Below are 20,894 nucleotides of genomic sequence, written 5' to 3'. Positions count from 1 at the left end.
ATGTCGACCAATTTAAGTTTCGAAGCCCCGACGGCCTGTGTTATGAATCGCCGCGATACGCAATTTTGAAGGCCCCTTGGCGCGCGCTCTGGGATTTGACGACGTCCCCCACCATGCGGTTCCACCTGCACGGTGTGAAACGAGCACTTGCCATTTGTGTCTATGTCCGTGTTGTTTACAATCACATTGCCTGCTCCGCTCGTGGTGTCGGCGCCTCGTTCAATGCGGCTCGAAACGGTGCGCATTCCCCGCGCGCGCGCACCCCCTTTATTTGTAACAAACACGCGGCACGCGAGAAATGAAAATAGATTGTGTTCTCTCCCCCCTTCATCAGATTCGGCCCTGCATGGAGCTCATTGTCGCTCTGCAACACGTGGCGGAGAAAGGCAAGCAGGGTAGGTGATTGTTGTCATGTGCTGGGGATGGGGGGTGTAGTAGGTGGGGAGTGGTGGCATAGTGGTTAGTGCACTGCACTGCAAACGCAGCGACCTCCAGGGTTGGATTCCGGGCCATGGGTTCCATCAGTGGCAACTGATATATGAACGACTCCTGGCGTGGGTGTGATGTGTACATATCAGCACTGGAGTAGGTTCTCGCCAAACCACCCCCTCGTGTGCTGTGCCATCCTTCATAGGTATTCGCTCAACAGCACTTGCCCCAACCGTCTGTTAAAGGTGAGATGGTGGGTCTTTGTTTTGGTGTAGCGTAAAGTGCATGTATTCGTTTTTCTTGCAAGATTATTATGGGCATGCACGAACGCAGCCAACAATGTGAGTATCTCAACATGAGCTGAACATCGGCAGGTTTCGCTCTGCCTTGAATGAACTCCTGGTGCCATTTGACTGACATAATTTGTCATTAGGGTAGTCGGCAGTGTTAAGATTCAATAGGGTGCATTCCCACATGTCGATGTGGCCTGTTGTGTCCCCACAGAGTGTGAAGAAGAGATGCAGTATTTGTCCGTGTCGGTTCCGCCGTCATACGAGCGCGAGAGGCTCACCCCGTGCTGGTCACCGCTGGCCACTGCTCTGGATGAGAACCTGACCTTCCACGTCGATTCTGGTTTCCAGTCGGCCAAGCTGAACGTGGGCCTCTACAAGGACCACACCATCGTGAGTTAACTCTGCGCAAACTGAGAGTCGTGCTGAGCTTTGAGCAGAACACTCAAATAACTCCTTAATCGCAGCTGCACCCCTTTTCTGCAGCTGCGTCAGTTTACGAGCGATCCTCGATTGCAGGATGTGAATGCTCTAGAGGAGGCTTATGTAAATTGCTCGGTCACAGTTGCCATTGGTTGCTATTGCATGACGACAGCAGCTAAAATGTCCACAGACATTTGAACAGATGCATTGACGCATTTCTCTTTTTTTGCGTCAATTTGTGCAAGTTGAGTCACGGCTGACCAATGCGGAATAATATCCTCTTCAATTGATATTACTGGCATCCACTTACTCCTACTTGATACAGCTATCGTGCTGTGACGGTTCCACCTGAAGACGGAAGCTTGTGTTGCCTCCGAAACGTCGTGATTTTTTTTATTTTATTTTATTAATTTTAATTGACATTTTTTTTACCTACGTGACTTTACCCAAAAACCCTAAGAATATCACTGGCATCGTGTACTGTTTACTAAGGGGGGGCCTCCTGACGAGGTAAGAGTGCAGTCCTGAAATGTCTTTCTCAAGCCACAGCTGGCGGAAGAGGCTCCACTCGAAGAAGCTCGACAGAGCCCCCTCTGGACAGGGTATTTGGCCTACACTGCCCCACTGGCCAGATGAGAACTGCTTGTAATTAGATGACATCCTCGTGCGTAGCTTTTTTCCGTCTTAAATGTCTTCCCTAAATTCCCTGTAGATTCTTTTGGTAAAGTCACGTAGATAGATAGATAGAAGAAGAAATAAAAATAAAGTGAATACAAATATCACGACGTTTAGATTGCGACACAAGCGGTCGTCATCAGGCAAAGGAGTTAGCCTCTAAAGGCAAACTGGTTATAAAGGTTTGAGGATGGGCGTAGCCCAAGTGTATCAGCAGCACCAGCAGCATGGGCGGTGCAGCAATGCCAATGCAGCAGCAATGCCAATGCAGCAGCAATGCCAATGCAGCAGCAATGCCAATGCAGCAGCAATGCCAATGCAGCAGCAATGGCAATGCAGCAGCAATGCCAATGCAGCAGCAATGCCAATACAGCAGCAATGCCAATGCAGCAGCAATGCCAATGCAGCAGCAATGGCAATGCAGCAGCAATGGCAATGCAGCAGCAATGCCAATGCAGCAGCAATGCCAATGCAGCAGCAATGCCAATGCAGCAGCAATGGCAATGCAGCAGCAATGCCAATGCAGCAGCAATGCCAATGCAGCAGCAATGGCAATGCAGCAGCAATGGCAATGCAGCAGCAATGGCAATGCAGCAGCAATGGCAATGCAGCAGCAATGGCAATGCAGCAGCAATGGCAATGCAGCAGCAATGCCAATGCAGCGGCAATGCCAATGCAGCAGCAATGCCAATGCAGCAGCAATGCCAATGCAGCAGCAATGGCAATGCAGCAGCAATGCCAATGCAGCAGCAATGCCAATGCAGCGGCAATGCCAATGCAGCAGCAATGCCAATGCAGCAGCAATGCCAATGCAGCAGCAATGCCAATGCAGCAGCAATGCCAATGCAGCAGCAATGGCAATGCAGCAGCAATGCCAATGCAGCAGCAATGCCAATACAGCAGCAATGCCAATGCAGCAGCAATGCCAATGCAGCAGCAATGCCAATGCAGCAGCAATGGCAATGCAGCAGCAATGCCAATGCAGCAGCAATGCCAAGCCGAATTCATCGGGAGCTGATGATACTGACCGTTTACACCAAAATATAATTGCGTGAATGTTTACACGTGTGCGCCTGTTGCCACGTCCTTTATGGGTGTTGTGCAGTGTATTGGAGGTCATTTTCATGCTTCCTGGGGTTGTCCATAACGCTTACGATGTAACCACAGTTGTGATTGTCTTTCCTGTCTCTCAATTACATTTCTTCGTGCAAGGTCAGTTTGTCACGGCATGCGCTATCAGCTTGACTCCTCTTAATGCCGCAGCGTGCCTCGACATATCCCCATTAATCTTGTTTTCATTACTCCTGTTCACATATTTTACTTTGCATTTTATTGCATTCTCTCTGTATCGCTTTGCTGCTCTGCTGTTGTAAACAGCCGCTATCATTTACCAGCAGGATATGGCCGATGACCGCAGGCAAAAATCCAGCCAAATGCTTTGTTCCGTTAAAGGTGACCATATGGTTTATTTGTGACTTGAATAAAACCGATATATAAACTACTCAAAGCATAGAATAATACATGTTCAATTATATTTGCCATTCTACAAAGGGGCTTTGAGATGCTTTTCAATTATAAATATATTATTATTATGCAAATGTTGGGGTTTAGCATGAAACATCAATTTTAGTTTGCACAATTCAAAAGAAGTGCAGGAAACATCTGCTGCAACGAATGGGCTGATATTTTTTAAGACCTGTGCCAGGATGCTCATGCTAATCCTCTTTCCTGACATGGGCTTGAAGTAGCGGCCTTCTTGTGCATCAGGGACTCAAAAGTCAAGCCTGCAAGACACGTAAAAGTCGCATGTTTATAACAGATGTCTATAAAACGCGTTGCAGTAACACGAAATGGGATGTATGTATGTATGTTTAACTTCTTCTTGGATCTTTTGGTAAAGTCACGTAGAAGGGAAATAATAAAATAATAAAAATCTAATTCTCACGACGTTTCGGCCACAACACAAGCAGCCGTCCTCAGGTGAAGAAACAGAGCTGTCAGAAAGACAGCGCTCCAATGACAGCTCTGTTTCTTCACCTGAGGACGGCTGCTTGTGTTGTGGCCGAAACGTCGTGAGAATTTTATTATGTTTTATTTTATATTATTTTATTATTTCCCTTCTACGTGACTTTACCGAAAGAACCAAGAAGATGAATCCCTGCAGTCACGAAAGCTTTACATCAAAATTATGTTGAACTTCTTTTGCACCGGACGTATCCAACCGTACGAATCGAAGGTGTGGGATGGGTGAAGAGGCCTAAGTGCATACTTGGCAAAAGAAGCTGGTGATTCAATGCCTTTGAGTGGCAGTTTAAGGGTTATAATGCACAGCACTGCCAATTTGGCCAAGAATAAATGTGCGATTTGCATATATTTTATTATATTATAGGACTTGCTTTAGCATATCCCGTTCTTTACAATATTCATCTTAAAAGCTTCTGGCAAAACGTAATTGTGGTGTGCTGTAGTATCCAGTATCATTTTTATTATTCGTAAAAAGAAATATTTGTACTGTACACATGTTACAAAATATATTGAAAAACTTATCTTTTGATAGAAATCCGTGCAAAGTTTATTTACAAACCAGCTTGAATAATTCTATGAAATGCTGAAAAGTGAAGGGGTTTTAAATCTTCAGATGATGCGAATGTTTGTGACACACAGGACATTTTTACGATGCCTGTTACACAGGGAAACTTCACTGAGGCTCAGGACTTTTTTCAGGAGGGTCCTGCCAAGTTGTTGTGGTAGGAGGTGATGTTGCTCTATGTAATGTTCAGGTATTTTTTTAGACTTTGACTTAAAACTTTCGTGACTGCAGGAATTCATATTCTTTGGTTATTTCAGTAAAGTCACGTAGATAGAAAAAATAATAGCAAAAATAAAGTGAATAAAAATAATTAAACATTAAAATAATAAAACACTAATGTAGACTGTAGCCTGGTTCTTAATCGGAGTGAGTGTACTGGCAGTCTATAATGTAGACTGTAGCCTGGTTCTTAACCTCGGTGAGCGTACTGGTAGTCTATAATGTAGACTGTAGCCTGGTTCTTAACCTTGGTGAGTGTACTGGCAGTCTATAATGTAGACTGTAGCCTGGTTCTTAACCTTGGTGAGTGTATATTCTTTCGGTAGAAAGAATCAAAGAATATTTTTTTTTAGAATTGTGATTTTTGGCCAATTTCAGTTGAATTGTATATTTTATTTGCTATGGGGGGGAAACCAGAGAACCTGGAGAAAACTCGTGCCGGACAATGTCAGAACATACAAACTCCACACAGAACGGCACCCAAACCAGGAATTTAACCCAGGCCCTTGCTGTGAGGTACAATTGTTACCACATCGCCACCCAGTCACCCATTTACAACTTGTGCAAGCAATGTTGTGGCATTGGAAGCCAAACAAATTAGAGTATGTTTGTGGGTACCTCTCATCTGGACATCTCTTGAGCCCCGTATAAGACTTAATCACATATCCAAGATGCAAGTCTTTGACCAGGTTAAATTGCCTCATGTTGAGCTCTTGCTGTTAAGTCGTGTGGTTCAATGTATTTGTGGAAGCAGACCCATTTTTTGGTTGATAAATATTAATCATTTTTTTGGGCAGAGATTTTTTTTTGCTGTGGAATTTAAGCTCACGAACACGAAAGCCAAGCAAGCAGTGGCCAGACCGCAATTCCCACAGCTGCAGCTGGACTCTGAGATAATGCTTAATGTGACTGGCGGGCATACTCACAAACTGCCTCTGACACACGGGCTTTTACTTTGTGGAAGAATTAAATGGCAATCTATGATCGGATTGTATGTACTGTAAACAAATAAAAATAAAACATAATAAAATAATTCTCACCACGTTTCGGCCACAACGCAAGCAGCCGTCCTCAGGTGAAGAACAGGTCTGCCGGAAAGACAGCGTCTTGAGAATGATTTTATTATGTTAAATTTTAATTATTTTATTATTTCCCTTCTACGTGACTTTACCGAAAGAACCAAGAAGATGAATCCCTGCAGTCACGAAAGCTTTCAATCGAAATGTAAACAAATAGTTTGTAACTTACATTTTCACTCGCTTCTGGCCCTTTTTGTAACACACTGCCAATACGTATTTTCTCAATGTCACCGAAAGGCTAACACTACTTGACATCTGTGTCTTTGCCATACAGACAATTTAATGAAATCCAGACTTTCGAAATGTTCACACATGCGTTTATCTATACTATTAAATAGAAATTCTGGTATTCGTTACCTTTTCTATTGGTTTGTGTGTTTGTACCACATCATTCGCAATGTGCAGTCCAATCTATTTACCGTGTTCAACCCGCAATACTGCTGCTCGAATCGCATCTCTTTCCAAGTTATTTTTTCCAAAGTACAATGCTGCTAAACTTTGGATTTTCTTCCCATCGTCTCTTTACCCAAGCCCTTATAACTGAGCACAATTCAAGAAACGTGTTTAACTCTAACCTAAAGAAACTTTATGACAGTGCTATATGTTACTGGCCACCTAAAGTTTTGGGCCTTTGCGCATGTGTTTGGCAACTGTGTAAAATAATACTACAACAATGCTGTAATATTCATCCATCATACAACATCCTTGGCAAAACTCTACTCCAACTTTCCCCATCCAAAACCTCTCCCCCTGGGTCTAGTGTGTGGAGATTTAAGCAGCTTGTGTTTCCTATTAAAGGTCATCTACTTGGTGGCAACACTGGCACACGCAGCAGCTTTGTTGTAGAGAAAGTATTGTGGGGGCTGTTGTCACTGACACAACAGTAGACACAATTCATTGGCCTCTCCCTTAGATGGGGTCGGTGATTCTTAATGATACAATAGTGGATTTGATTTCAGCAGGGACTATAACCCACATTTCCACGTTGCTAAATCTGTTTTTCAAGCTGCTTGGTCTCCAGTGGGAGAAATAATTTGTGGTTTATTTATATTATATACTGGAAAGTTAAACAAAAAGTGGAAAAAATGTGTCTGTGGTTTTGTAAAACATTCCGATGAGTTTACAATTTGTTATCAACATCCTGTTTTAATATACATTTTCACTGTATGTGCAACTTGTGAATAATAGTGAAAACATTTTTTTGATTAGTAATCGTTTTTAATATTTTTGTATTATTACAATACAGTGGTACTTGGTATGTTATATCAACTTTCATTTTAACATTGTGATTAGTTAGTCCTTTCATTTAAAGTGGTATCGAGCCTGTTTGCCAAGCATTTATATAGAAAAATAACACATCTACATGTACATATAATTCAGAGATGAGAACATGCAAATCTTTTAAATAGAGGATTGAGGGTCACTGCTTTTATAAGCGATATTAACAAATGTTAATTGGGCGTTTGCTTACGAGTAATACAATAATTGAAATACATGAAAAGGGTAAAATGTAACCCTATGGTTGATTTTAAAATGGCCTAAATCGGACACCGCTTATGCACGATGGTGCATATTGAAAGCTCGCGTTTCTGGCATGGTTTTAAACAATTTCTGCTGCTTTTTCTATGAAACCATACTGGCAGGCAGCTTGAAATTGAGCATTGCTTTTTACACTTGTACTTTCGGAAATGAACTTCCTGCTCCCACGCTCCCTCCCACGGTGCCTGCACCGACTTGAGCGGCTGATTAGGCTGCCATAAGGTCGCTATAGACTATAGACAAATTGTTTAGCTGTTCACAGCCGTAAGGCAAGTGTCCGAAATGAGGGTGCGTAGTTTATCTCGGTGCGGATGTTTTGGTGTGTGCTAACCGCCACGCCACAGCGGTTAGCTGCGCCGCGCTACGAACCTGGCGACCCGAGTTCGATTCCCGCTCACGGCCAACATCAGCGATGGATATCTGAACCAGTCCTGGGCCTCCCCTAGATCGACTCGGCCTCAAATGAGTACCTGGTGCATTGCGTTACAAACATGGCCACTAGGGAGACAAAGGCGGCCGGGTGTGGTGCTGGCCACCCACCCCCTCGTGCCGTTCCAGCCTTTATTGGTGCTCGCAAACAGCACTTGCCCCAAAAGTTTGTTAAGGCTATACGGGGAAACTTTGTATTTGTGATGTAGTTTAGTTAATGCTCAAACATTTTCACCCCTGCTGTATGAGGCCTCCCTCACGGAGTCATGTACCTTTTGCTTTTTTTTTATAACCTCTGCATGGTTTGTGTTTACCCAATTTGGTATTTCATTATCTAGTATTCTTTCAGTAGTGTTATTCACATTTGTATCTGCTGATAGATTGTGCAAACCTCTGAACACCGCAGCGTGGCTGCAGTTTGGTGCCACTGCGTAACTCGGGTGCTGTGGGTTTCAATCAACAAATGTTTCATTCGGACAGCTGAAAATCGTTTGCATTCCATAAAGCCGTATCCCTTGCACACACCCAAAGATAAATGTCTTGTCGTTGTAAACCGGGGATTCTGCTGTTGTATAACGGTTAGAGCTCTCGACTTGCAACCCAGTACGATTTCCCGGCGTGGCAGTGGAAACAACGTTGCCAGCTTCTTAAACCCCCCCCCCCCACACTCTGCTGCCTCTATCCACCTAGCGATATCAATGGGGGCACCACAGTTAGTCGATCAGCAGGTTGTGCGTGGTGGGATAGATTGTGGGTGTGCTCAGCGAATTCCATACGTCTGACCATAGTGGAAGAGTAGGCAAAAATACCCTCTGGAGGGGCGCTCTAGAGCTCGCTCTGCTGCCTGCCGTGGGGAGTGAGCAAGACAAGCGCAGGGCGTTGCCTCTCGTGAGTAAACTGGGCAATAGTCTGTAAATGTGCAAATGTTCTTCTTATTTTACCTACGTGACTTTACCGAAAAAACCTGAGAATATGAATCATTGCAGTCACGAAAGCTTCAAATCTAGAATTAATGTTCTTCTTGGTTCTTTCGGTAAAGTTTACGTAGAAGGGAAGCAATAAAATAATAAAAATAAAACATGATAAAAATAATTCTCACGACGTTTTGGCCACAACGCAAGCAGCCGTCTTCAGGTGGAGAACAGGTCTGTCAAGTAGACAGAGTCTGAATGGCACGCTCCAGGCTTGGAGCGACTATTTATGCTGGGATGGAGGGGCGAAGAGCGTCTTGACAAAATAATTTGCATATCAAGAGGAATTTAGCATATTTATGGGAAATGCGGATATGCGATTAGTACTACTTGTGAAATGCGTAGGAGGCCTGCATGGGCATAATTACTTTAAACCCCTCGCCAGGCCTCCTACGCATTTCACAAGTAGTACTAATCGCATATCTGCATTTCCCATTAATATGCTAAATTCCTCTTGATATGCAAATTATTTTGTCAAGACGCTCTTCGCCCCTCCATCCCAGCATAAATAGTCGCTCCAAGCCTGGAGCGTGCCATTCAGACTCTGTCTACTTGACAGACCTGTTCTCCACCTGAAGACGGCTGCTTGCGTTGTGGTCAAAACGTCGTGAGAATTATTTTATCATGTTTTATTTTTTATTATTTTATTGCTTCCCTTCTACGTGACTTTACCGAAAGAACCAAGAAGATGAATCCCTGCAGTCACGAAAGCTTTAAATCGAAATGTGCAAATGTTGTTTATTTTTTGGCCTGTAGAGTGAAAAGTTCCCGGAGAAGAGTGTGCTTGGCACAGGATCGGTGCCCCTCACCTACAAGAATCCGATTGAAAACGTGGAAGTGCAATTGCCACTTGGCAAAGACAAGGTGGGCTTGTTACTCAATAAAAATCAGTGTCACTGGAAGCAAGTAGAAACCAACAATACTCTTAGGTTTTTTCGGTAAAGTCACGTAGGTAAAAAATAAAAATTTTAATTAAAATTAATAAAAGTAAAATCAAAATCACGACGTTTCGGAGGCAACACAAGCTTCCGTCTTCAGGTGGACGATTGCTGTATCAAGTAAACAAGTGTATCAAGTAAACAGCAAGCGTGCTGTGACGGTTCCACCTGAAGACGGAAGCTCGTGTTGCCTCCGAAACGTCGTGATTTTTATTTTACTTTTATTAACTTAAATTATTTTTTTTACCTACGTGACTTTACCGGAAAAAACCTAAGAATATGAATCCTTGCAGTCACGAAAGCTTCAAATCTAAAACCAAACAATGTTTACACAATCAAATAAATATCCCTGGATAATTATTACATCTCAATACTGGTTTAAGTGTTGTTTAGATGCCTCATCGTTTGCAATATTGAAGCAATGTAAATATTGCAGTGTTTTAAAAACAATACGACTCAAGTAGAAAATATTGCCGCAGTCAATTCTGCTTATGATTTTCTCTTTTATTTTCAGGAAACGGAAGTGGACCTTACCTTAAAATATAAATCCAGGTAATATGAATATGGTCAGTAACATTTATGGAAATTGGTTTTAACAGCTTAGAAGCAAAAGTCCGAATGCGTGACTTTCAAACGAGTCAAATATCGTCAATCTACATTCAAAGAGCAGCGAACTTTGATGATTTGTATTTCTCGGTGCGTGTTTGTGTGCGTTCCTGGAGCGGTAGTGTAACGGTTAGCGTGCTGCGCTACAAACCCGACGATCTGAGTTTGATTCCCGCTCATGGCCAACAACATTGACGATTATTTAAACTGGTCCTGGGCCTCCCCCAGGTCGACTCGGCCTCAAATGAGTACCTGGTGGTGTGTGTAAACATCACCACTGGGGAGACGAAGGTGGCCGGGCGTGGTGTTGGCCACCCACCCCCTCGTGTGTTGTTGCCGGCCTTCATAGGTGCTTGCTAACAACACTTGCCCCAACATTCTGTTAAGGCTATGGGGGGGGGGGGATCTTTGTCTTTGTTCTTGGTAAAATTAAATATTGAAGGGTCTGTCTCTGCATTGGCTGACAGTGTCACGACCACAACACAAGCATCGATGCTGCTCTATTCAGCACCTTCCAATGGGCAAAGAGCCACTGTGAATTACTCCAGACGAGAATCCATTTGGATCCGTAATTTGGGCCATCACCGCAGCCGCCGTGTGGTGCGTTTTCATAACGCGTGTGGTGTCAGCAGCGTATCGATCTTATCGTTTTCAGAGGTGTACCTGCTCTTCGCCTTGGGTTTGACCTCTCAGATGGCGAGAAAGAATTTCTGCAAAAAAGGATGAAAGTGATGCCAGTAGCTTTCCAAAAGTTTCTTAATCTCAAGGCGACACCACACGAAAAGGAAGTAAGGATCATGGAGACTGTAAATAAATGACCTCGCGACACCATAATCTGATGCAAAACAGAATATGGCACGAGTTTTTAAATGTACACATTATTTATTTTCAAACTTTGTGCTTAAGGCTATTCCTGAAGAACTTACATTCCTTCATAGTGTTATAGTTTCACTTAAAAAAAACTATTTAAATGATCCAATACCCCATATACCTATGATGCTGTCTGGTTATTTTAATTAAACATCTTTCATAATAGAATGATATCCATTTAAACATTGAGTTAAATGTTAACATGTACTTATACAATGATGGTATGCTTCCCACAGCGGTGTTAAGTTAGAGTGGTTTGTATACATGTATAGACTTTTAGATTGCAAATTAATAGGAAGATCGCGCAGTGTGTCAGAATATTTAATGGTAAGGGACTGTCATCTGTGCTGTTAAATGACTCGATAAAATAAATCTGGAGCCATCAGTGCAATTCCCTCTTTGACTGCAACAACCACAGCTAACTTCATAATTCCCAACTGGCAGTACGGCAAGTGGGAATACAAATAAAAGTATAAAACCTACTTGTTCAATAAAATGTCTACCTTGTTTGCTGAGAATTGCAGGTCACCGGGTTAAGTAATATGTACGTGCAAATAACGGAACTCGGCTCTGTGATCGTCTGTGTGAAATGAGTTGTGTCCCGACAGCCCTCATTCTGACGTGTGTTCGTGCCCTTGGCCATGCTAAGAGGCAGCCCCACTGACAAAAGTAATTTCCAGCTTCAATATTGCCTAATAGTTTTCTGTTAATAAATATGCATGCAAGGGACAAGATTAACTCGATGGATTTGAATGACAGAACGAGATATACGACATACAAACGTGTGACTTTGAAGAGTCAAGAAATGATGTTCTGCTGCCGAGTAAAAAAAAAATTAACCCGTAAAAACAAAGTTTTTCACTATAAATCCTCTGGCTTGAGATGGCTACCACATATGGGTCAGATGATTGCCTGCCACCATTAAGCAATTGGTAATTAAATATATATATTTTTTTCCTAAAAAGTGTAAAGTTATGGAAAAAAAATTTTTTCACGAAAATAAATTGTCACGCACAACGAGTCTGTGTGCAAAATGTCAGCTCGATTGGATCACGGGAAGTGGGTTAAAAAACGACCGAAAGATTTGCACGGTCGTAAGCGCGCAAGCAAGCAAGCAAGTGAACTTAATATAAAGGATTTAATAACACCTAATTCTGAGTAACATGTAAATGGCCTTTAGGTGCCTGTGGTGGCAGTGTTGGGTTCTGGGGGCGGCATGCGAGCCACGATCTCCCTGTTTGGCTGCCTCTTGGCCCTGGAGGAACAAGGTCTCCTCGACTGCATCACCTACATGATCGGTGTCTCTGGATCCACCTGGCAAGTAACTGCTTACTTCTTTCTGCCAGTGTCAATTTTATATACAGGGTGCTTTAAAAAAATGTTAACACTTATATTGGGACTATCGTTTTTAATGGAAAAAGAATGGATGATTATACACTGTAACATGATAACAAATGTATGTTAATAGCTTCAAAACCATCATTGTCAATAAAGTCACGTAAAAAAAAAAAACCTAAGAATATGATTCCTTGCAGTCACGAAAGCTTCATATCTAGAACCATCATTGTCAACATGTATGGAATCTTCTTCAGGTTGATCTCCAGAGCCCTGGGGCACATTTCTTGTGGTACTGTTGTAAATTCTCAGAAGTGTTAGAGATGTTTTTGAAGCACCCTGTATATATATCAATGTACTGCCTAGAATATAACTGTTGTGCTGTGTAGCTCTCCAAGGTATTTTCGGGTTGTGCCACATGCTGGTAGCGTCTTCAGAATTCAGTTCCTGAAGAAACTCTTAATTTAGTTCCTGAAGCTCCCAAAATATGGAGCAAAAACGTTGGACATCGTACCGAAAAACTCGCACGGTACAACCAAAAAACACATCAGACCGCTCAAAAAAGTTTCTTTGATTGCTATGTCACAAATCGTAGCAGTTAAATTGTGTTTAATGTATGTGCTCCTGGAAGGGCAGCATTTGCTGAATGTAACAGCAGTGTAGCCCAACTGCTGTAACTCTTTTAATTTTGTTATTTTCCTGAATTTTTGGAAACTCTTGCTCACAGGTGCATATCCAATCTGTACCAGCAACCGCTCTGGGGCAAGGGAGAGACGAGTGTAATCGCGCAAGAGATTCAGGAATTGAAGGCATGCACCATAGCTCCTAAGTATGGTGCCTTCTCACCGGAGGCCCTCTTGAAATTCCGCAATGCTATGATTCACAAGAAGGAAGACAACCAATTCGTTTCTCTCACGGACCTCTGGGGCCTCGTGCTGCAGTGGATCTTTGGCAAACAGGTACGTGGTGTGCCTGGGAGAATTGCACTGACCTATTCGTGGTCGTGACTGTGGATGGAGCTCTGAAATCATCTCTTTTGGAGGTGCTTGGTCGATTTGGCTACATCGCAGGACCGTGACAGATGGAGGACTTTCGATTTAAAGCTTTTGTGACTGCAGGGATTCATCTTCTTGGTTCTTTCGGTAAAGTCACGTAGAAGGGAAATAATAAAAATAATACTTAATAAAATAATTCTCACGACGTTTCGGCCACAACGCAAGCAGCCGTCCTCAGGTGAAGACCAGGTCTGTCGGGGAGACAGCGTCTGAATGACAAATACATTTGCATATCAAGAGGAATTTAGCATATTTATGGAAAATGCAGGTGTGGGATTAGTACAAATCTTACGCATTTCACAAGTAGTACTAATCACATACCTGCATTTTCCATAAATATGCTAAATTCCTCTTGATATGCAAATTATTTTGTCAAGGCGCTCTCCCCTCTTCCAACCCAGCTTAAATATACGCTCCAAGCGTGGTGCTGTTTCATTCAGACGCTGTCTTCCCGACAGACCTGTTCTTCACCTGAGGACGGCTGCTTGCATTGTGGTCGAAACGTCGTGAGAATAATTTTATTATGTTTTATTTTTATTTTATTTATTATTTCCCTTTTACGTGACTTTACCGAAAGAACCAAGAAGAAGATGGAGGACTGCTTAGGGGGGAGGATTTTTTTTATTATCTTTGATTGATCATGGCCGATGACGATGGTTGTGGGTGGTTGGGTGGTGCAGAGGTAACACTTGTACCTCACAGCAAACGCTCTGGTTCGATTCCCAAGTCGGGAACCTTTCTGTATGGAGTTATTTTTCTCCTCCCGTTCTGCATGGGCTTTCTCTCGGTTTTCCAGTGTCCTCTCATAGCTAATAAAAAAAATCGTACAATCCAACTGGTGTTGGCTGAACACCGCGATGCTCAAAATTAACTGCAAAGTAGTCAATTAGGATTACACACAGCAACATCACGCCTACTGCAGAAGCTTGGCAGGACCCTCCTGAAAGAGTGTTGAGATTTAGTGAGGCTTTCCTGGGCAAACAATAGTCATCATAAATACAATAATTCTAATAACTTTGTATGTGTGCTGCAGAAGGAAGCAGAAAGGTTGAATGACAAATGTTAACGAGAAGTCTTGGCTGTGCCCTTTAGGAGAAACTGTTCAGGCTGTCAGATCAGCAGAAAGTGGTTAGCACTGGACAGGTGCCGTACCCAATCTACTCTGCAATCAATGTGAAGTCCACTGTCAGCACTGAAGATTTTGCAGGTAAAGGTACAAGCGTGCATAATAATATGCATCTTTCTTGAGACATTGCATGCTGTTTTGCTGGCTTATTTTGCAAAAATGAATAAGCTGTGTTTCCGAAGCGTGTCTATGTCGTCTCCTTCACAATTCAGTTTAAATTTGCAATGTAACAATGAAATATAACACCGTAGGAGAAAAACGTACTTTGGTAATTTTGTCACAAAGGGGGAAATTGTTCATGTTCTGCTGTTTGTTAATGCGTCTAGTGTTTAAGTGGTGCAATCTTGTACTGTGCTCCTTCTGCAGAGTGGGTAGAGTTCACGCCACATGAGGTGGGGATGCCAAAATATGGTGCTTTTGTGCGCACGGCTGACTTTGGGAGTGAGTTCTACATGGGAAATTTGATGAGGCGCCATGCTGAACTACCACTGCATTACCTGCAAGGTAAGCCATGCGGAGATCATTGGATGATAGAGGGGGCGGTTGATTGTTTGCAACTGCAGAGGGGAAATAAAATAAAGATAAAAGATAAAGATCCCCCATATAGCCTTAACAGACTGTATGGGCAAGTGCTGTTAGCGAGCACCTATGAAGGCCGGAACAGCACACGAGGGGGTGGGTGGCCAGCACCACGCCCGACCGCCTTTGTCTCCCCAGTGGCGATGTTTACACACCGCACCAGGTACTCATTTGAGGCCGAGTCGACCTAGGGAAGGCCCAGGACCGGTTCAGATGATCATCACTGGTGTTGGCCGTGAGCGGGAATAGAACCCGGGTCGCCGGGTTCATAGCGCAGCGTAGCGCTAATCGCTACACTACCGCAGAGGAGAGAAGAGGCTACGAGACAGCTGAGTCACAAACAGCCAGACGAGTGCTGGGTTCCTCTCTTGCACGTTTTGTATTCCGTGGAATGATACATATGTAAGGACAGTACAGGGTGATATAGGGACAGTACGGCTCCCCGTGGCCATGGTTACTAGTTAATGTAATGGGAACAGACAGGGAGGGTCACGTTAGGGTAATGTGGGGCCTCAGTGGTTGCTAATAATGATTGATGTGACAAGCACGGGGACCTAACGGTTGTAAATTGTAATAAGGGCAGAGACAGACAGGGCCAGGTGCGGTGAGAGAGGGTTCGGGAAATAGGGGTGTGGCCGGGTCGTGAGGGGGATAAGAGCTGGTACGAACTGGGGCTCTGGGCTGTTGTTGTGGGGGAACTGCCCTCGTCACCTGGGAGCGGATCGTCTTCATCGTCCTGCAGTGGGCACCTTGTAGTCTTGGAAGGCTCGAGTTATGTTGTCTCAGAATAGAGTCACCTAAGTTGCCCAAGTGTATGTAGTTACTCGCGGTTACTCGTTAAGTTATCAGTGAGTCGGCGGACTTTATTCATAATACATATACATATAACTGAACAAGACGGTGTCTCTTAGAGTTACATTACACATAGATGAAATGATTCTTAAACTCACAATATCTGGTTTGAATCCCACGTGAAGAAATACATGTTTTTTTCAGATGTGTGCATGTTTTATGTGTCATGAATTTACAGGACTCCAGCCACTAGAGGCCACATACATGCACTACAATTAGTTTTTTATCGAATCGTGGTCCTGCATCATGAAAATGCATTGATTCGCAAGGGGAGGGTGAACCAATGCACCCTACTTGGTATACTGTGGATTCGCAGTTGCCCTACATATTTCTGGCGATGTTTGGGTCTAAAATAAGCCCTTTGGGAATGGAAAATAAATGCTGTTTAATTAGGTGTTCCAGATATCTTGTGATCCCCGTTTAATTTTCTAAAACTTTTTAAAGGTTTATTTAATTAATAGGCATAGGAAAAACATGTTAGGGGTCAATGAATTGGGGGTCACAAGTCATCTGGACCACGCTGTACCACTGTTTCAGCCCCCCTCCCCAATCTATGATTCTTCTCTTCTGCAGGGTTGTGGGGGAGTGCATTTGCAGCGAGTCTGGACCGCATTTACCTGGATGCAACTGGAAACGGCTTGAAATTGCTGAAATCTTTTAAAACTAAGATCAGTGCACTGGATGGTAAGAGCTTTGCTTTTTATCTGACAAGCCAAATTTTCACTGTGAATCCAATTATATGCATGAATAGGTATAATTTGCAAGAGGATTTATCAAGTTTTCTTAGAATGTTCTTGAACAAGTGTAACCAAACACCTGCTGGTACTATGTGATTGTGGTGCCAATTAATTTAACGTTTCTAAACACTTAGTGGGAAGAATTTTTACATTCATTGTAAATTTTGTTTAAATTTGACTCATTGAAAATTTGCTCCGCTAAAATATGTTTTATTAATGATGAGAACAATTTTGTTACTTTGAGGAATAGTATATTACTTAATGTCCGAACTATTATACTTAATTTTATATAGTACGGAATTTTGAAAAATATCCTTTGTGAACACATTTTAGTTTCGTGTATATTTCAACTAAAACAATAAATGTCAAACAAAAATCTCACATTTTGACTGCAAATGCATTTAACTGTCAATAAAGCTTCAAATGACTCCTGCGCTTTTCCAAATATATTTATATGAAACCTGACTCCAGCACATTTCCTACTGGGATTATTAAAATGTTATTAACGGATTATGCAGAATTTTTTTTTTACAAGAGGATATTCTCAGGTTTTTTTCCTCGAGAGAATTTAATCCCAATGGCATGACATCAAATCGTATCATTTGTAGATGAGTAAAACATGCTTAATTGTGTTATTATCTAAATCCCAACATTTCTAATTGGCATCATCTTAGTTGTGAAAATGTTATACTCTATTCTCTGGATTAAAGATGCTTCAGAAAGTAAGATGCACCCCAATCTTGTGCCCCATGCAAAAAAAGCGATACAAGTCTTGTCACACACACCGGGGGGGGGGGGGGGGAAGGGCATCTTATAAACTGAATACAGCAATTCCTTTCTTTCAACACGTACCAGTTGTCTCCCTCAATTACTATAATATTTCTCCTCCATCTCATGTTTACGAGTTAGACAAATGCGTACTCATGTAGCCTCTGATTTTATCCTGCAGACAAGGCGCCTGGGCGCCTTGCGACCAAAGTGGTGACGCCCGTGAGCTGGTTCTCGAGCACGCTCGGCAACATCTTCACCAAGCATCGTGCAGGACAGAACTTTAACTTCCTTTCTGGATGCTTCCTGAGTCGCAGCTACCTGACGTCCTCGCAATTTCTAACCAAGGATGGTGAGTAGAACTTCATGATTTTTTAATTTGTAATTTCGGATTTTTTTTCACCCTTAAATTGCTGTTTAGATGTTAACTCTGATTTTACATTTATTCACGTACTCATTGCATTTAAACGCGTGCTTAAAAGTAAATGTTCATTTACATTTTACCCAGATAAAACATAACGAGGTTGGGTCTTGTGTGGTGTGCAGTGACGAACTTTGATAGCCAACCCAACCGACTTACTCCATTGGAGAATGATATATTCCTTGTGGATGCTGGACTCAAAATGAACTCAGCCTTCCCACTCGTGATGCGGCCCCAGCGGAATGTGGATGTCATAATTTCCTTCGACTTCAGCTGGCAGAGCCCATTCACGGTAAACTTTAGCGGCATGGATGATAGAGGGCTGTGCTTATACCACCTGCACAGTTTGTCAAAGTTGGTAAAGGTGAGGTCCTGCTATGCAATTGCTTTCTCATGCTAATGCTGGAGAAAGGGCCTCCAATTCAGAGCTATATATTCCAAGACATCTAACCCACTGGTGAGAGGTCTTCCAAGAAATGGGAGTAGCCACACTTTAACCCACCTCACCGGACCTACAGACCTTACCTGCAGTGTACCTATTTCTGTGCCTCTGTATAATCTTCAGTGGACAGAGGTAGGGAATTTAATACTGGTAGGAACCCACTGGTTCCACCAGCCCACAGGAGATTATTGTGTCCGTCCGTCATGCAGGGAGGGGCTGGGTGTGGAGGGAGGGGCTGGGTGGGGAGGGTGGGGCTGGGTGGGGAGGGGCTGGTCACCCCGTGGTGCCCTTATAAAACTCAACGTTTAACCTACTCACGCCAGCTTGTGCCCACCCTCAGTCGGGCATATTTGCGGAATACACCACGCCGCCGTTGACCTTGGCCATTGACCGAGCAACCCAACGTTCCTACCAGCTCCCTCCGCAGGAATGTGTTTAACTCACCCTTTGTTTCAACTGCCACACCGGGAGAATGAACTGGCGACCTCAGGATTGTGTGTCCAGTGTGCTATACCACGGCAGCATCCTAGAGAAAATTAGCAATTACTATTGCATGAAAAACGATGCAGATGGAGTGCCTCTGTTCACCCAGTAGTATAAATGGGTACACCAAGTCAATTGGTAGTTAGTGTGCGGTGGGGTAAAGTGTGGCTCGTCTCATCTCTTCAAAGATGTCTGGCCAGCTTTGAAGAACAGTCCAAAAACACCCTCTAGGGGGGTTCTCCAGAGCTCCTTCTAGTGGAAGCCCTTCTACCAGCAATGGCACGTACAAGAAATGTCAGTGCTTTAGCTTTCATTTTCTGTCCTTGCTACGCAGACCCTGACGTTGACCAGTAAGTACTGCCAAGAGCATGGCATCCCATTCCCAAAGATCGATGTACCGTCGTGCAGTCTTGACGATCTGCACGAGTGCTACGTCTTCTCCGATGAGTCGGATCCACGGGCACCCATTGTCCTGCACTTCCCGCTCATCAACAGCAGCTTCCGCAAATTCAAAGCTCCTGGTGAGATCCTGCATTGTGCAACATGCAACATAACACCTACACCACGATGCGCACTTCAGTTGAAAATGTCATAGCTGGGGGTCTGTGCTTGAATGAGCTGTTGAGGCACGTGTTTAATGTACACAGTAATATGCACATCCCAATATATAACATCCAAGATCAATCAAATTTCAAGGGACATCATTATGGCCAATGCCGTTGATGCCACGACACCTCGCCAACGTTTTATACTCTGCCAGATCTGGCAGCTGATGCATCGGAGACACGCGACATCCAAGATCTGCTATAACATTGTCCCACCATCTGGTCTTAGGTTTTCCCTTTGGTCACTAGATTCAATAACCGGCCCTCCTCTACCCTACACATGTCCTACCCAGCACAATCTGTTTTACCATTTCACAATTGTCATCTTTTGGCCTTCATTTTAAAAGGTTGCACAGCAAGGATGAGGTTTAAATGAATGGCTTGTATCTGTGAAAAGTAATTAGCCAAATTTTACATTTTCTTAATAACATCTAAAGGAATAATTGGTTCAGTGGTGTCGCTTATTTTCTATAATTGTGAAGGTGTATTTGTTTATATATAACGTCAGTACCTGGCATGAAGACTGGTCATTATATGGCTAGCGAAGTAACGGATCTATAGGTAAAACCGTAGAATTATATGCATATAATTCTAATAGTTTTAAAAATGTGAATCGCCAGTGGCATGTGTATACTTATTTGTTATGTGTACCTAATTGGTTATTTGCATGGCAGTGGTATTGACAGCATTTTAAAAGGATAAACTGAATCCTGATGTAAGTAATTTCCATCACTGGCCCTGGGCAATAAGCAGATGATTGGAAGTATTATGAACGTTTCAAAGGAACCACTAATATTAACGTAAAGTTCTGTGATATGAAAAGGGCACACATAGCATTACTATAGAATAAAGAAGTCTCAGAATTTCCCCACGGCAGTGATTTGAAATTGGCACAATTTGGGGTGGCAAATTCATTTCAATCATAAATGTTGCTGTTTTCACTTTCATATCTCATTTGTTTTTGTCTGCTCCAAAAGCTTGTGTAACCGGTATATAATTCACATGTTATTTCATGATTTGTAAGTGATTCTTACATACACATTTCAATGTCCATATTGAGAGCATAAGAATCACTTTTAATGTGTCAATCGATGCATAAATGCCTATAAAGCAGTGATGGGCAACTTAGTGGGCCAGATGAGTGGCCTTCCTTCACCTGTGGGCCGCAAGCTTGAAATCGTGCTCGTCAAAGGTTGCAACCGGGTACCCGATACCCATACCCTACCCGATACCCGTACCCGGCCGGGTACAGGTACCCGTTTACGACCCTGGTGTGGCCGGGTACGGGTAGACCGTGAGTCACTGGTGAGTAACCGTTTGTCACTCATTTCCCAACGTCTTGTCTCTTCTCACAATTCAAGTTCCTAGAATCAACCCACCCACACCTGCAACATGGCTTCATCCCGGAGGTCGCAATCAGGTACCCGATACCC

General features: G+C 43.1%; 1 protein-coding gene across 5 annotated transcripts in view; it reads left to right on the top strand.

Moving 5' to 3' along the window:
• Positions 1–20,894, top strand: part of PLA2G4F (phospholipase A2 group IVF) — a 63,175-nt gene that overhangs the window by 40,660 nt on the left and 1,621 nt on the right. For 4 of the 5 annotated variants that reach the window (XM_078593120.1, XM_078593119.1, XM_078593121.1 and 1 more), the window contains 13 exons: positions 335–395; positions 934–1,112; positions 9,401–9,508; positions 10,097–10,134; positions 10,844–10,976; positions 12,239–12,375; positions 13,121–13,352; positions 14,541–14,655; positions 14,941–15,078; positions 16,579–16,689; positions 17,692–17,862; positions 18,057–18,223; positions 19,191–19,377. In XM_078593120.1, coding sequence (XP_078449246.1) covers positions 335–395; positions 934–1,112; positions 9,401–9,508; positions 10,097–10,134; positions 10,844–10,976; positions 12,239–12,375; positions 13,121–13,352; positions 14,541–14,655; positions 14,941–15,078; positions 16,579–16,689; positions 17,692–17,862; positions 18,057–18,223; positions 19,191–19,377 — 1,777 coding nt within the window. Of the gene's footprint in view, positions 1–334; positions 396–933; positions 1,113–9,400; positions 9,509–10,096; positions 10,135–10,843; positions 10,977–12,238; positions 12,376–13,120; positions 13,353–14,540; positions 14,656–14,940; positions 15,079–16,578; positions 16,690–17,691; positions 17,863–18,056; positions 18,224–19,190; positions 20,767–20,894 lie in introns of all 5 variants that reach the window. The other variant, XR_013585128.1, reaches the window with a different exon arrangement.

Source organism: Lampetra planeri, chromosome 4 (genome assembly GCF_965212315.1).
Source record: "Lampetra planeri chromosome 4, kcLamPlan1.2.h2, whole genome shotgun sequence".
In the NCBI taxonomy this organism is placed as follows: Eukaryota; Metazoa; Chordata; class Hyperoartia; order Petromyzontiformes; family Petromyzontidae; genus Lampetra; species Lampetra planeri.
The sequence above is the reverse complement of the archived record's forward strand: the minus strand, read 5'-3'. Positions and strand labels throughout refer to the sequence as shown.